This window comes from Eretmochelys imbricata, chromosome 1 (genome assembly GCF_965152235.1).
Source record: "Eretmochelys imbricata isolate rEreImb1 chromosome 1, rEreImb1.hap1, whole genome shotgun sequence".
Taxonomy (NCBI): Eukaryota; Metazoa; Chordata; order Testudines; family Cheloniidae; genus Eretmochelys; species Eretmochelys imbricata.
The window spans coordinates 344876327-344894244 of NC_135572.1; the positions used below are offsets into that span (position 1 = coordinate 344876327).

General features: G+C 47.3%; 1 protein-coding gene across 3 annotated transcripts in view; it reads left to right on the forward strand.

Annotated features, from left to right (window-relative positions):
• The window catches only part of FRMD4A (FERM domain containing 4A), a 292885-nt gene that overhangs the window by 184193 nt on the left and 90774 nt on the right, over positions 1–17918 (forward strand). For all 3 annotated transcript variants that reach the window (XM_077836359.1, XM_077836340.1, XM_077836350.1), the window contains exons 5-7: positions 1499–1583; positions 9518–9574; positions 13753–13775. In XM_077836359.1, coding sequence (XP_077692485.1) covers positions 1499–1583; positions 9518–9574; positions 13753–13775 — 165 coding nt within the window. The remainder of the gene's footprint in view (positions 1–1498; positions 1584–9517; positions 9575–13752; positions 13776–17918) is intronic.

Here is a 17918-nt window from a genome sequence, read left to right on the forward strand (position 1 = left end):
CAGACATACCGAGAAGGTGCCTGTTTTACACAGTTCCTTTTCAGGACATAACTGAATGTGTAAAACAGTTTGGATAATATGGCAAGAGAGAAGCAGTTTTGAAGGGTCTTCAGGGGAGACTCAGGATTGGGGATTACAGTTATTCAGTGTGCATATTGCAGTCGTACCCATCACCCTAGTCAAGGTCAGAGCTCCACTGTACCAAGGTCCCACTCAGGATTAGAGTGGCACTGTATAAGCACATGCAAAGAGTTTACAAATTAAGGCCTCCAATCCTGCTAACTACTTAATATGGGCAGACCCTGTGTGTAGCCCCCTGGACTTCAGCGGGGCTCCTCACGGGCATAGATCAGCTGGGAGGGTCAGAGTTTAAGACTTCACTGAAGCTGGACCAGCTTAAACTAGCACTGAATTTAAGCCTGCATTTTTAAAGGGTCTTTCTTTTTCTGATGGATCCTGATTATACAGACAGCACTTCCCTGGCACTTTCCCACTTGTAATTGCCTCTGGTGCAGTTTGTAGTGTAGTTTAGATGGGGGCTGTATCTGCCATTGTACTGCAACTTAAAAATCAGCATGAACCAGAGTGGACAGAAGTATGATTTGATTTTTTCCCTTTCAATGAAAATACAGAATGTGCTTTAATCATTATTTGAATCCAGAGTATATATTTTTCTCTCCCTATAGTAATGTTAGAAGCACATAAGGTACAAGAATAATTATACAAAAATAGCTTTGGGTTTTAACTGCATCTTGCATTTATTTCACACAACTTATTAAGGGCCAGATCCTGTGCCCATTGAAACCAATGGAAAAGCTCCTGTGGATTTCAGTAGTACAGAATTCAGGCACCGAAACAATAAAGAGAAGAGAATTCCATTTATGGCAAGTAAACAGAGCCCCGCGCGGATACAAAATTTGTATCCGCATCCAATATGCGATCCACAAACATGGTCCGTGGATATAAAGCGAATACCTATGGATTTGCAGGTCTCTACAAATAAAATCTGTTTGAGTGTATTTTGACTGGGTTTTTGGCGATAAGGATTTGGCTAAACAAATTTCTTCTATATATTCAGGAATCATTTCACCCATTACTAAACTGCAACCTCTTCTGGGTTAGAATGAAGCCATTTCTTAACAGCGCCCAGCAATGCTACCCAGTGTCTTAGGGCAGGGAGTGAAAAAGATGTACCAACCAAGACTGCAGAGAAAGTTTAGATAGGTATAAATATAGATAGGTATAAATCCAACACAGAAATAAAATAATCCACTTGGCAATCCTTTTCCTTTCAGCACGGTCAGGATTTATACATACAGTTAAGATGAATGATCGGGTCTTAAAGGAGACACAAATCTCTCACCAAACCACGGAATCCTCATTATAAACAAAGGAACTTCCTTAGTCCTCATGTCTTTATTGATCACATTTTTCATGTAATCAAAGTCTAGTGGTAAGTTTCCTGTGTAGCTCATCTCTCTGTCCCTTTCCTTTTCAGGTTCTACATTGAGAGCATATCTTATTTAAAGGATAATGCCACCATTGAGTTGTTTTTCTTGAATGCAAAGTCCTGTATTTACAAGGTAAGGACTCCTTTGAATTAAGGAAGGGACTGGGGGATTCAAAAAAATGGGGTACTCATCTGGACATGGGGTTTTCCATTTGCCCATAAGTAGGGATACTGCTATAGATAATCCGCTTCCACTACCGGTGATTCTGGTTGTAATGAAATAAAATGCCCACAGCACTTCTAAAGAAATAAGAGAGTTCATGTGAATAAGAGAGGCTGGACCGGGGTGACCTTGCATTACTAGCCTTCCAACAGTCTCCTGGTCTATTTACTCTCCCTTCTATGGATTGTCTCACCCTGCTTCTGCCGTATCCCAGCTCTTTTCAGAGCACCCTCATATGTGATCTTTTGTCTATGATATGCCAGTTGTTTTATCTGTTTTGTGTACTGCATGCTGGGTAATAACAAGAGAGGACTCCATGCTTGTAAAACTAAACTGGCACTTTATTCAGGGAACTATTACAGAGGCGCTGCAGCAGCCGTTAGCATTCCAGCCCTGTGCACACAGACTGACTTCCATTCCTGGTGCCTCCTCCAAACTCTTCCCTCTTACAACCTGTGCTCCTTGCTCCATGTTCCATACAGGTTGCTACAGTATCTGTCGTAAACTGAAGGATTGATTGTCCTCTCCCTTACAGGGCAGAAAATAAGTAACTTCCTTGAATGGAGTTACACCAGTGTGAAAGCTAAATCAAGCCCCGTGTCCCTGGGGAACAAAAGAGCCCTTTAAAAGAGTAACCCTAGCACAAATTGAATGGTGCAGATATATCATGAACACAGCTGTGCAGGTGCATCATGCTGCAGGTACATCATGCACAAAGCTCACATTTCTGTTGTGAGCTCCGTACAGCCAGTGGGGTGATGGTGCACATAGGCTATCTGTCCTGCACACTCCTGTCCTGGCCCCCCATCTCCCTTCCTGCAATCTTTTCTAGCCTTTGGAGTTCTCTATGTGTTCCTGAGGCAGAGGCAGCTGACTAGCCTGGCCCATGAAGAAGACACCTTCAATACTGAACCTAGAGCACACCATCAGGCTCTCTGTACTTCACAGTCAGTATGTGTTACACATCACCCTCTGTGCCCAATCCACAGAGGTGATGGGTGTATTACAGCTCTTGGCTTGAAGAGCCTGGATCTTTAGTTCAAACTTTGGAGGCTGATGCTTTTAGCTCTCCAAGGTCCCTGGCGTTGGAACAAATAGTGACTGCCCCATTTGTACAGCAGCTTTCATGTGAGGTTGTCAAGGTGCTTTATAACTATTAATTATCTCAGAAGTAGATTATCATCTTCAATTTACGAGTGGGGAACCGAGGCACAGAGAGATCCAGTAACTTGCCCAGGGTCACATAGGAAGTGTGTGGCAGACTAGATGCACTGAGCACAAGCCATATGAGACAGATGAGGGCTTGAACAGATGATTGGAGGCCAAGAATTCCTCTTGAGTTGTAATCACCGCTCTGACAATGACTGTGTCTGTAGCCATGGACAAGTCACCTTGCCCCTCTGCCTTCTTCTTGACAGCTATAAAATAGGGGTAATACTTGATCAGACCTACCTACATCTAATCTAGATAGTGCTAGTTCTTGCAGCCCATCCATTCCTTTTATATCTGTCCGAGTGCCTCTCACAAGAGTGCTGGGATGCTAAATAATTCTGTTTGTAAAGTGCTTTGAAGATGCTGCTGTTTCACTTTCGCAGACAATGTGGGAGTGTTTGCATCCAAACAAAAACGTCTTGGACTGAAAAAGAAAAATTGTAAAACATTTCCACTGTGACATTTAATTTCCACCTCAATCCCCAACCTATCACTTCAGTCTTCCGTCCCCTCCATGCCCCCTGCCTTTCTTTTTCTCAGCATACCTACATTTTTATGGCCTAGCCAACTTGACATTTTCCCTTCCACAGAATCTGTTAGAGGTAAAAAAGAACCCTGAAAATAAATTGAATCACATTGTGCCAGAGGTAGATGTGAGCTTGAAACTGAAAGTATATAACCCAGCCAGTGTTTTTTAAAAAAAGTTCTGCTTTTGCATAAAGAATAGAAACGAATGATTGTTGCAGGTTACCCCAGCAGTGGTAGTGAGAGGAATCCACCAGAAGAGGGTGCCCTTGTAGCTAACGTAAATGTCAGGATCCGGAATGGCTTCCCCTACCCATATGGGGGGAGGGAGGAGAGGACTGAAACCAGTACATGGTGAAATGTTTTTGTGCCAAAAATAATCTGGCCTTGTGAGCTGTTGAAAAAACACCAGCCTGTTGTCACTAGTTACTGAAAACAAAACTAGCCCTTGCGCAGAATTGAGTGTGAGATAGATAAGGAGCTTCCTGGCTCAGAACTCAAATGTGTTGAGATGAGTTAAGCGCTGCCCAGAGGCAATGGGCCACACAGTTGCTTTCTCCTATGTGGCCAAGAAAGTTGTCTTGTGAAAAAGAAAAGGGGGCAGCTGTGAGTCATCTGATTACCCTGAAAGTCCTGGTGTAATACGTGCTTGGAGTGGCTGGGGGCTGGACCTGCTGGTTCCCAGGGATCTATGCAGATCTTGGGGGATCAGGGCCATCTGTGCAGAGACCTTGTTCCTCCACACAGCTCCTGGAGCTCCATCACACACCCTTCACCCCCATTGCATCTGTGCTGCCTTGGCAGCTCGAGCTGAACCTAGAGAGCCCTGCTTGGAAGCTGGTTGTTCTAGGAGGCTGTGAGGGGTGCCCTGGTGGGTGTCTCTAGTCTGGGAATCGCTGGGAAGCTGGGCCCTTTTCCGGAACTATTCCCTGTCCACCTTACCTCTTCGCTGGCAGAAACCATCCCTAGTGACTCATCTGCCAGTGAGGGAGCAGCAGCTGGAGAAAGTTGAGAAGGATTAAGAGAAGAATGAGGGGGGATTTGATAGCTGCTTTCAACTACCTGAGAGGTGGTTCCAGAGAGGATGGTTCTAGACTATTCTCAGTGGTAGAAGAGGACAGGACAAGGAGTAATGGTCTCAAGTTGCAGTGGGGGAGGTTTAGGTTGGATATTAGGAAAAACTTTTTCACTAGGAAGGTGGTGAAACACTGGAATGCGTTACCTAGGGAGGTGGTAGAATCTCCTTCCTTAGAAGTTTTTAAGGTCAGGCTTGACAAAGCCCTGACTGGGATGATTTAATTGGGGATTGGTGCCGCTTTGAGCAGGGGGTTGGACTAGATGACCTCCTGAGGTCCCTTCCAACCCTGATATTCTGTGATTCTATGATCTGAGAACAAGGGTATTATGCTTGTCCCAGCGCTCCAAGCAGGGAGGGACTTGCTCAGTAAGAAACGTTACACAGGCTTTTGGCTCCAGTTGACATCAGTGTACCCCACAGTGCCATGTCCTAATCCTCACTAGCAGCAGTCCCTTTGACTTCAATAGGATCACAATTGGTCGCTCAGATTTTGTGTGTGCAGAGCAGGTGCTTAGCTGCCAACTCCCTGACTCTAGGCACACCTGCACATTTACGTGCTCAACTGCGCAAATGTAGAAGCAAAGCTGAGTAATATCATTGAGAGAGGGTTGTTTTGTGGTGAAGGCACTAGCCTGGGAGTCTGGAGATCTGGGTTCAAATCCTGCCTTTGTCACAGCTTCCAGTGTGACCATGTCTGTGCCTCAGTCCTTCCCCTTGTGAACTGGGGAGAGTAACCATCCTTCTTCCCACCCTTTGTCTGCCTTGTCAGTTAGGGTGTAAGCTCTTTCCAGCTGGAGCTGCCTCTTGCTTGCAGCACGTGGCACAATGAGATCCCGATGTTGGCTGGGGCCTCTAGGTGGGACCGCAATACAAGTAATGCAACCTTCCATCGAAGCTGGATGCTCTGGGGTCACAAAGCACAGCCCAGCTGCCATTCCCCAAAGGCAGATGGAATCCAGGGGGCCGATAGACAATGCCAACCGAAATGCCCTTCGTTTGTATCATTGCTTTCACTTAGGTGTGGGAAATCCTGGCTCCTGACTCCAAATCCTGGCTGCTTTTGAAACCCCCCAACAACTAACGCTCTCAAAGCCCGTTAGAGACAAGGCCCATGGGGTTTGGGGATGTTGCCCGTGGGGTTTTTGGACAGCCGCGTGGTCCCTTGGCTGAAATTTGAATCCATCTAGCACCGTCTCAAAAGCTTCCGGCTGTGTTATTTTTTAATTAAAAAAGCGAAACAACCTGCCGCATGCTAACATGTGTCTTCAGGATTTCCTAGATCCCAGGCAGGAATGAGGATGAGGGTTCCTGGTGGGAAGGTCTGGGTTCCCCACACCCCAACCCCACAGGAACCTTCGCACACAAAGAATACAGTGTCTGTCAGGGTTGCTAACCGATGGCCCCATCCTGCTGCCCCTGGCAAAGGTCTCACTGACATCAGTGGGAGCGGGATTGGGTCCTGGGCCGACAGACCATTATCTGCATCTGTGATGCGATGGCGGGGACTCTGCAGGGATGGCAGCGGGGCAGGGTCCCATGAACCTAGCCCAGCAGTAACTTTGCAGAGCTCCGCTTTTCAAAGAGGCCACGGTTCGAAATGCTTACTCAGCCCACTGGCGGCTCCAGCCGCCACCGGCTCTGTACGCAATGCACTTTGGTGCCCAGGGACCGTCCTTTGGGAATATTGCCAGGAAAAGCTTATGCTGCTGTTCTTATTCTGGAGGAGGCTTAATAACAGAAAGCGGAGGGGGTGGGGGGAGTCTAGAAATCTGGGTCGATCTATTTCCGTCTGACCTCTCCTGAAACCATTACTTTGCACATTCAAACCTACTGTCATCCGAATACAAAAATAGCCCTCTCTGATGGCAAGATTCCCTCCCGGGGCCTTCCCAGTCTGACTTCCTGCCTCGTTCGGGTCTTGGTTTGTTTTACAACATGTGTTTGAATTTTAGTGCCTGTGAAAGATGCTGGGGAAAAGCGAGTTGCTCTTCTCAGTCGGAGGCCAGGCCGGGGCGATGCTGTGGAGGGACCGGCCAGGGAGCCAGAAGGGAGTTCAGTCTCCGTGCGTAGACAGTGCTTGGCCACACTGCAGTGCGATGGTGGATGGGAACTGGGCAGAGGCCACCAAACAGCCATGGAACTGCGCTAAGGAGGGCCCCTCCGTCACTCAGTCCATGCATGGAATTCCCAGGGCCTTCTGGGTACTGAGGAACGGGGCTGTACTCCCACTGGCCTGTGGGGCTTAGCTATACTGAGGGCTTTCTATAGAGCGTAGCGGGTTTAGTTAGTAAGTGTCTGCTTAGAAGGTGAGCTCCCTGGGGATTTGGTACATGTCTGGGCATGTCAATCCTATACCAATTGTCCAGAATAATAGGCAATAATCATTCCCATTGGCTTGAGGTCCTTCCTTACACTGCAGGGCTTCTACTGGTCACCTAGCCATCACCACGGATGGCTCCTGGAAAACTGGGGTGAGGAAATATGTTCATTTGGGGCCAGGTCATGCCTGGCACCGGCCATGGCTATGCGGAGAGGGAGCAAGCATGAGGCGCCGTCCCCCATCTGCATGGTCCTTATGGCTGGGTCAGGCAGAATCAGAATCTCTGCACTCAGTGGAGTGCCAGGACAGTGCCATTTCTGCGTTCCCTGGGGCCGCGCAGTGCCCCAAAAGGAGGGGGAGACACGGGTAGAGCTGGCTGGCTGCAGAGCAGGGCATAAGCTGTACCCTGAAAGGGGTGTAGGAGAGAATGTATTGCCTCTGGGAGGCCTTTTGGCTCCTGATGCTGTGTGTCTCCCTCTGCTTCTCTTGGGGTATGTCTGCACTGCAGCTGGGAACGTGCCTCCCAGCCTGGATAGACACCCACTCGCTGGAGCAGCCTAGCGGGTGTCTGTCTGCCCGGGCCGGGAGACATGCTGTCAGATGCAGTGCAGACACGCTCTTGGGATTCTGCAGCCCCATACCACCCCTTATCATGGGCTGTGCCTAACTGGGCCCTGCCTTTGTGCTGATGTAACTTGCACCCCACACCGCGTTCCCTTGGTGCATACTCATCATTCGTGAAATCACCCCAAGTTCATCAAACACTGAAGCAGCAGCAGAATCCGGGGGAAGCAAGAGGAACCTCTTCACTGCAAACTACAGAGCCTTTCTTTGCTCCCACCTCAATGCAACCCCCAGTGGATCATTAGAGAGGCGGTGAGGTAAGCTGCTTTTCTAGAAAGCTGGCTCTGCTGAACCACAATGCTTACACAAGAGTACCTCTGTTTGCCAGGGACAGAGCCAGCACAGCTCTTATGGCAGTGGTCCCCAAACTTTGTATCTCGCACCCCCCCTTACCTCTGTCTGCGTCCCCCCTCCTGGAGCTGCAGCCCCGGCGCCAGGGGGCTGAGGGAGTGCGGACAGGAGTAAGGGGGCTGAGGCTGGGGCCACAACTAGGGGCGGGCATGGAGCCCCGGGCGCAGGGCTGGCAGCCAGGATCCCTGGACTGGGGCCAGGAGCGGAGCCCTAAGCACAGGGCCGGCTTGGGTGGCGCTCCCTCCCCGACCTCTCTGGGGGCTGGCCCAAGCCCCAGCCACGCCCCCCTGAACATTCCTTGGTGCCTCAGTAGGGGGGCACACCCCTCAGATTGGGGACCTTTGTTTTACAACTTGTGAAATGAGCTGTGTCCATTACCTGCATGGAGTGTATCGTCTAAATTTAGATCTCAGGTCCCGGATGCACCTTTCTTTCCAGAGACAGTAAAGCAATTCAAACATGAACTTAAATTCCGAGAGCCCTGCAGGAACCTCCAGAGTTGGAATCCGCCTTAAGGCGATTTGGACAAAGTAAGGCTCTGACCCAGGTGCCCCAGCAGAGCCCTATTGACCTCAGTGGAGTTGTGCATGAGTTAAGGGCACTGCTCATGCAGATGCAATTGCTAGATCAGGGCTTACATCATGTGGCAGCAGAAAGAAGCACAGTTTATATGACTTCCCCGAAAGCTGAGGGAGACAAGGTGGGTGAGGCGATATCCTTTATTGGACAACTTCCGTTGGTGAGAGAGAGAAGCTTTCAAGCTTTACGGAGCTCTTCTTCAGGTTTGGGAAAGGTAATCGGAGTGCCACAGCTAAATACAAGGTGGAAGAGATTGTTAGAGATGCTGGTTTGATGTGTCATTACAACCTGTAACCTGCTCACTCTCCTTTCTCCTATGATTGCAGAGCGTGTTAATTGCCCACTTCGTTTTGAATATTTCTTGCAACATGTGTTAACTCCTTACATCTGTTTCCTGAGACCTGTTGCTTGGGGAGTCCAGATATGTGTATTGTGGGGAGGGGAAGTTGAACTTGTGGCTGAAGCCAAAATCGCAGTTTCCCTTTGCTGCTTTTCTTGGTGCCTGGATCCCACAGTGATGAGCATTGTAAGGAAGTGCTTAGAACAGATCACATTTGACTACCATGCAATGTCAGGAATACGATTTCAGTGCAAAACCGTAAATCAGTCCAGGCAGTTGTGTGAGAGAGACGGTTGTAATCAGCCCACTGGGTCTAAAACCTTCCTCTGGGAGCTCAGATTGGAATCCAGCATTAGCATGGGCTCAGCATAGCACTGGCTGGAAAACCTGAGGCCCGGTCAGTTTTGTGGGGCTCTGGATTTTATTGCAAACATAGCACACTGGGGGGAAAAGCCATGTTCCCATGAAGCCTGAGTGGTATTTTGGGACTAGAAAAATATTACATACTACCTTCTCCTAAAAGCACATGGGAAAGAATGATTTCTCCTCCTCCCGCGCCCCCTCCCCTGCAACTCCTCCAGTTCACCCTGGTTGAGCTCTGATGTCACGCTTCATTTACCAGAACAGAGTTCTGTGTATTTTGCTTTCTCCACATCGCTGTGAGCAGGTCCAGTTGGTCCCTGGGAGTAATGGGAACCCTTTGAAGCCAAGCCAGAGGAGAAGGCACATTTCACTGTGCAGGAACGAGCAAGTTCGTCTTGGGGGAGCTGAAATTTAGTGAACTCTGCTTTTTTTCCTTTCTCTTTTCTTCCTAGGAACTCATTGAGGTTGACAGCGAGGTGGTGTTTGAATTGGCTGCGTACATCTTGCAGGTAGGGGTAGCAGCTGTCTCTTGTTCCTTCTGTATCTACGATGCTTAAATCTGTTGTTGGGGGTTCAGAAATCACAGACCCTCAGAGGGGGTTACACCAAGCGTACAGGAACAGAGAAGATAGGGTGTATTTTGCCAAGCTAGGGGGGAAAAGCTGGAACGCTTTAGTGCTGGATTGTAACCCTGCTGTCCCAGCTGAGCGAGGGGCATTGATTTGCTGCGCTGCCCCAGGAGCAGGACGGGAACCAGCTGGAAGTGGATGTGGAAGTGAGCTACCCTGCACAGATTACTTCCCCATCCACTTCAGCTCCAGTGTGCTGGCTGGCACGCTGGGGCTGGAGCCATGGTTCTACTCACTCCCACCCCTGCCTATCCACTCCTTGCACACCTGTGTGAGGAGGGGAATAGCAGCCCAGCAGCATATGCTGTCCTCCTCCTTGGAGATTCCAGCGACGTGTGCCATCCACACAGGGATGTAAGGGGGTTCGTTGCACCCCATCATTCCCCTGTACTGAAGTGTACAGTGAACCTAATTTGCACCCATATCTAGTGATACTTTGCACGTCTATAGCACCGTTCATCTGAGGATCTCAAAGGGCTTTGCGCACATTCGTCATGAATTAACCCTCACCACATCAGCAGGTAAGAACCCAGAATACAAGCCAGATCTCCTGATGCCCCAGACAGGGCTGTGCTCAACCGTTAGACCATGATTCTTTCCTTTCATATAGGGTGACCAGATGTTCCGATTTTATAGGGACAGTCCCAATATTCAGGGCTTTTTCTTATATAGGCGCCTATTACCCTCCTCCCCCCGTCCCGATTTTTCACATTTGCTATCTGGTCACCCTACTTTCATATGAGACATAAGTTTCCAAATTCGCTGACTATCCTGTGTCAGAGCCAACCCAGTATCTAAAGGAAACCTAAGGTGAAAATATTAAATCCAGTTTTGAAAAGCAAGGCCAGGTTCTGCTCTGTCACCAATTCTACAGTGGTGTAACTGCACTAAATTAGTGGAGTTGCTCCTGGTGGACACTGGTGTGGGAGGAGAATCAGGCCCACGGTTGTGCCTGATTTTGAGATGTGTTGAGGACCCACAACTCCACTTGAAGTCAGTGGGAGCTGCAAGTATCAGCACCTCTGAAAATGAAGCCTTAAATTTCCACCTTAGGATTTGGCTTCAGAAAAGATTTGTCAGGTCTTATTTTATCCAAATTAAAAGACTGGCCCAAACTAAAACCCTGGAAAATTTGGATCTGGAACCAGATCTGAACTTCGTAGTTCAAGTCAATCTCCAGTTCAAAATGAATCACTTGTTCCTGGACACTTCAACAAGCTGGAAAGGGGATGGGAAGTTACATGGCATGGCGGGATTCCCTTGTCCACACAAAAAGAAAAGCAGTTGAGAGGCAGCTTTATACAGCCCAACAGGAAATACAAAATTCTCCCAAGGCTTCCAGTTCAACTGGGGATGAGGATTTAATATGTCTATAAGTATGTCTTCACTGCAATTAGCTCGAGTTAGCTATGTTCAAGTTACTCCTCTCGAGTTAGCAGCGTTCTTATGAAAACAGCTGCGTCCACACTGGTGCTATACTTGCTCATGTATGGCACAACCCATGGTTTTTCGCGCTCTCTTTTAACTCAGGTTTACTCTGCAATTAAGACAAGCCCTAATCCTTCAGCAGATGAGCAGCAAAGTTGTCTCAAACAGCACTGATTCCCTATCTGCCCTGTACCATTTGCACCTATGCAGAATGTTACCAAATCAGAATCCTCCATTCCCTCACACAGATGTAAATGGCCAGCATTTTGCACTGACTGCCCAAATGTAGATGACTGGCAAGGTGCAAGACTCTGGAATGTAACCTACAACCTAGAGATCAGGGTAAACTGAAGTGGGCCAAATCCAGACCTGTTGAGTGCAACTCCACTGGCTTCAGTGAAGTTACACCTGCTTACACCAAGATTGAAGTTGGGCCTATGATTTTACTGAGACCACATCTTTATTTATGAAGAAGGGGGGGATGATGCACCAATTATCAAGAGTGTTTAGTAGTGTTTGTAGTTCAGTACAAGTGACCTGGCAGGAATAATTCATAAAGGCAGAGGGTGGGGGGTTTTGGGGCATGTCATTCTTTATGGGCGGTAATTATCATGGGAGAAGATCAGAGATAATGGTCAGCAGATTTCTTCTTTTTCTCCTCTTCTCAGAGCAGTTTTTAGTCTCTTTCCAGTCAACCATGAGACTCTGATCCTAAAGGATCTGTGTGGAACAGCCAAGCCATCTCATCAGCATACGTTAATAAATAGTAATCATTGCACTGTGTTACAGAAGCAATTAGTGCTGGGGAGTTTCATTCTTCATTAAGATCAATTTTAGAGTAATATAGCAAAAATGAGAGAGAGAGAGAGAGGGAAACAATTAAAAGCACATTATAGCAATTGCGTATTGGCCTGCTGGGTGAATACACATCTCAGACTGCAAGCTCATTGTGAGAATTAGTGCTAGGGATAGGAATCTATTGTTTGTCCCTGCATCCTAATGGATAACTTGAGCAATTAGCAACTATAGATGTAAGCCCCAGCCAGTATGCCACTGTATGCCTGACTGCTGTGATCTGAAGTATTTACCATCACAAACAAACACAGGATATTACACACATTGCGGTTGTAGTTTGAAGTCAGACTTAATGAAATTAAGCAACATAACTGTACTTTTATATGTGACCAAGTTGTAATTATTACAACCTTTGTGTGTGATACGCTCCAGTAGAGAACAAGGTGGATCGTTCAGCTATCTGTTTTGATTCAGTACCTGCAATGCAGAGTCAGCTCGGGTTAGCCATGCTGCAAAGTCAAACCCAAGTTACTGTGTCCTCACTGATTCTGCGCTCACCCTTGTGTGTCGCTAGGACTTCTGGGGGCATATCCCAGGCTTCTTTGTACTGCAGTAGCCTGAGCAACTCTATGATTCATTCTTAGTGAATTTTGAGAGAATTTGTGTGTCCTGTGCACACAAGGGGAAGTGTGGGAAGGCATTGGAGGACTGTCAGCGCTCAAGTGGTTCAGCTTGTGTCCTCCCTGTAATGTAAGTGGGACAGCCAAATGAAAGCAGCAGCTGAGGTCTAGCCTGCACACCCAGCCAGGCTAACTAGCCCTGGTTTAAAGCACCACTAAACTTGTGTGAGAGGATTTTGTGCATGGACCGGAGGGGAATTACAGGCAACACCCAAGTAAGAGTTCAGGTTAGCTCTACAGTGAGACATGCCCATTGTGGAGGCTCCATTACTGGCCAATTGCAAACTAAATGATTACAATGCTCTGTCTACACTATAAATTTAATCATGTTAAAGCAAAGTGTGTAACTCTTGGTAAATGTTGACTTTCTAATGGCAGCCATTGTGTATATTGGGAATGTGACACAACCAATTTTGGGGATGCTTCAGATATCAAAATATGGCTACAAGACTCGAGCAGATACCAAATTCTGGTACTGATGCCATCACTGGAGTGGAGCGCCACACACCAGTATAGGATTGGACTCTGATGTTGATTGATAGATCACAATGCTTTCATGGACGAAACATAAAATATATATTCAGTGTTTCCCTAAGTACTTAATTAGGTAGGAAGGACAGCAGTTTAAGAAAAACACTGTGTCCAACAAAAAGCAGAATGGGAAATTTAGATATGCAGAATGTAATTACTCAGACTGGAAACTGATCCAAGCAATGGGGCTAATACTTGCAAAAGGTCTCATGGGGTTTTCAGTGACCACAAGTCACTTGGGCTTTGGAGATCTTGTAGCAATGCACTTCCCCTTAATCACACAGAAGTAATGGTTTAGTACTAAGAACACACTTACTAATTCACCAGCTCTACTTCCTACAGCACTTAGCATAGGTATCCACTAACAGTGTAGAGTCATCAGCCCTAGTACTTGCTATGCCTAACCCTATTTGATTTGTAAGATCTGTCCAGATTGCAGCCCAAAGTGGTACGGCAAGCCCGCTTAGTTTAAAGGGTTGATACTGACATTACCACTGAAATTTGTTAAGTAAGGAAACTATTGTTGACTGATATTTGTAAGTGACAAATCTAGAAATGTATCTTTTCTGAATTAAATGTTGCTATTTTAGTGACAACTATTGGGTTTTTTCCATCTTTTTACAGGAGGCGAAAGGAGATTTTGCAAGGTAAGTTTGTTGAAAGTTCTCTCAGTGCCATTATTTGTTCTGACAGTGAAATTGATTACATCTGCTGGAGGACTGATGTGACGGTTTATAACTGTATTGCAATGGGGAACTCTTCACACTGTTAGCCTAGACATTATATTTCCTGTAATAACTTAGGTCCAAAATGCTGCCCTGGCCCAGACCACATATTGAAAACAGCATTGTTTGTGATTACATTGTTTATGAATTTCTTGATGTGTTCGTGAAGTTCAGGAAACAGGGTAGCCTGCAGAAGGAAATTACTGAGGAAATGACTCCCCCACAGTCCGTGTTGTAATATCACATGTCCAGCGGGACTTGATGTTAAAAGTCTCTCACTAACTGGTATTAGGTGGCCTCTGCATGGGGGGACCTCTTAGTTTGAGCCTGATTTTCAGAAATGCTGAAAAATTTCCCCTGTGGCTGGGGTTAGATGACTTGGGGGATTGTTAATGAAACGTACAGCATCTGAGTTACCAGCACAGATCAGGTCCAGGTCAGTAGTGACCGAAAGTCATTATCATCTGATGGCTGTTCAGTGCCCTGTGTAAAATCCGTGGATGCTCTCACTCTGATACTGAGCAGACCTAGGTCCATGTTACAAAAACAAACCCCACCATAGATTACGCTGTACAGCTCTCAAACTGACTGCACCTGGAGTCACCATCAATCATCCTTGCGGCTGATCTCAGAAGGAAAGCCAGCAAATGGTTGGGCAGGGAGGCATCCCCTAGAGAAGGTCCCTCCAGTCAAGGCTGAGATGCATTGGCAGAATGCTCACAGTGCTACTGGGATGAACAGAAGATTGTGACTAAACAGAGGACCAGATAAAACGAGACTTCATTCTCTGGCTCTGGCAGGCTAGGATCTTTAAGCAGCACTAACATAAACTTAATTTTTTTTAAAAACTGGAAAGATGGAACGTGCATTACAAATACTGTAACCTCGCCCTGCAACAACCAGGAATGTGAGATGACACTCAACAAAAAGGAACTTTGGTTCTGCCCTATCATTTTTCAGAGTCCCAGTCGGCTTGCAAAATCCTGACATGTTTGTGACAAGGAGACACAAGCCTGATCTTGCTTCATTTCTCAATTCCAACTATTTCAGAGCAGTGTGATTATCAGCAGTGCCATTTAGTTAGGTAGCTAGGAGAGACATTCAGCTATTTTATCATGCAGGCTGATTTAAAACACATTGTCAAGTGAGGGATGCTTTCCCAGTTCAATCAAACCCCATGATAACCACGTCCTCCATAGCACACACAGGGTTATGAACAGCAGAGTGTCCTGTACATAAAAAAACATGCACAGGCTGGACTTGAATAAGGTTGAGGACTGAGCAGTTTGGGTGAGGTGGTTCAGAGGGTTGGATGTAGAACCTTTCACTTTTAGGTGTCCGATTCCAATCCAGTGCAGAGCTGGAAGTAGCAGTGGAAAGTTTTCACCAACTGAAGGCTGTTCATTGCTCTGTGTCAAATGAATTGGTCAAGTTTCAACATCACAGAAAACCTCACCCTAGGTGGGGCTAAATGGTCCTCCATGTGAGGGTGAAGGTAGTACCTAGTTTTTACATGGTGCTCTTCATCTGTAGATCTCAAAGCATTTTAAAAAGGGTCTCAGTATCCCCATTTTACAGATGGGAAAACTGAGGCACAGAGTGTGGCAATGACTTGCCCAAGGTCACCCAGTAGGCCACAGCTAGGAGTAGAACCCAGGTAGGCCACAGCTAGGAGTAGAACCCAGGTCTCCTGAGCCTACTTCTGATGCACAATCCAGTAGGCCACACTGCTGCAAGGTATGCTCCCTGTGTAGCCAACTAATTTTGATAGTGAATGAAAGTCTTCATTGTGTCGTGGTCTCTGTGAGTCTGATGGTCTCGGTGTAATGTCTGCTTTCCAAACCCCACCATTATAACTGGCACCCTGTTGGCGGTCTCATGATACAGAGGCCAAGATATGAATGGGCCTTGGAGACTGACCTCCATGCCTGTAGGCTGGGTTTGAGGCATGTTGTAGGAGCAACATAGGAGAAGCTTGCACTGCTTTATGCCCTTTCTCCAGGGACATCCATCCAGCACCTTTCATGAGCACTTCAAACTCACTAGAGAGGGTTTACTTATTGGGTGAAATCCTGACCCTACTGCAGTCAATGAGAGTTTTGCCTTTGACTTCATTGGGGCCAGGATTTCACCCACTGAGATCTGTGCTTATGGGTTTCACCAACACAGCAATGTATGAACTTAAAGTCTTAGGGATAAATTCAGCCAGATGCAAGCAGGGGTAATTTTGTTTATAGACAATAGGAGTTGTACATATGTATGCGAGGGCTGAAGGTGGCGCCTGTTGTTACATATCTGTGTTTGAGGTAAATCATTGTTGAAATGTTGTTACTAATAGGATTTGCTATTGTCTGATATGGAGAAGCTTTGCAGTTACAGAGCGTCTTTGTTACTGAGATTTAAAGATTATATCTTGTAAATGACAGCATAAATTTCATGAAGGCTGCACTATTGAACTCTGCTTTCTGCAGAAACAAAGCTATCTAAGAGATGCATGTTTAGAATGAAAATGGAAAATTTCAACAAACTTACTGCCTGAAAGCAGTGTCAGATTTACCGCTCAGGAGACTAATGGTCTCTCTTTGGCCCCAATCCAGCAAAGCACTTAAGCGGGTGCTTAACTTTAAGGAAGGGAGAATTCCCACGAAAGCACTTGTTGCAGAATTCCTGCCTGTGGGGACTAGCGTGGTTTGATATCTAACCCTATGGTGCTGTGATCTTTACATCACAGCTTGGCATCAGCACAGTGCGATATAGGCATGATGACATCAAAACATCATCACCCTGCGAGGTGACGTCTCATGGTGATGAGGGTTCGTGCATTCTGAAAGTGATTTGGGAATGTGCAAACCCTCATGGAAATCAGAGGCGACCTCACAGAATCCAGGTGGCAACTTTCTGCCATTCTTACCTGATCAGTTGTCACCTGTTACGTGACGGCTGCTCCTGCTGCAGGTCTTGGGGAAGATGAGTTGTCCAGTGCTGGGGCATGCTAGCTATCCTTTATTGGACTCTCCCTGCCTGTCCCAAAAGGGGATCATGTACCATTTCAGACACACAGCACCACAGTAAGCTCTCTGCTGTAGCTGCTCTAAGCCCATGGGAGAGAGCTCTCCCGTTGACTTAATTAATCCACCCCCAATGAGTGGCAGTAGCTATGTTTAAAAACAACAAGGAGTCCAGTGGCACCTTAAAGACTAACAGATTTATTTGAGCATAAGCTTTCGTGAGTAAAAAACCCAACTCTTCAGGTGCTATGTTTGTGGAAGTAGCTCTCCCTCTGGCATAGCACTGTCCACACCGGCGCTTAAGTCGGTGTAACTTATGTCGATCAGGGGGGTGGCTTATTCAGATCTCGGGGCCATAGGCACCGACTCCATGGGTGCTCTGGGGCTGGATCGCTCACAGGGAAAAAATAGTGGGTGCTTAGCATCCACCAGCCGATCAGCTGTTTGGCAGGCCCTGCTGATCAGCTGTTTTGCAGCAGGTGGAAGGCACTGCGGGGAAGGGGTGGAGCAGGGGTGGGAAGACGTGGAGCGAGGGCAGGGTATGCTCATGGGAGGGGGCGGAGCAAGGGCGGGGCCTCAGAGCGGGGGTGGGAAGGGCTGGCGTGGGGGTGGGGCCTCGGGCAGCGCAGCCTCACCCACCCGGAGAAAGGCGAGTCAGCACCTATGCCCGGAGTGACATAAGTTATACTGACATAAGTGGTAGAATAGACACAGCCTTCGATTCAGGCGGCAGCAGCCGTGTGTGACTGAGATGCATTCTGAATGAGTTACAGGTGATGTGCGACCATCACCATTCAAAGCAAAGCAGATGGCTACGTGAGTCTGGAACCAATTGAAACCTTGGGTGGAAATTGGTTCCAGGGGCAGAGATGCACTCTGCTTTGTCCTTTGATGGGCAGGCCAGATAGCCGGTGTCTACAATGGGTAAGAGTTCCTTCACTGAAGGAAATGTTGGTGCTATAGTGAGTTTGCTGACAGACAGCCTTTGTGACCTAACTGTTAAGAATTTCAAAGGACAGGAAGCTCTGCCCCTCTGCCAGCCTACACGTCTGTGTGG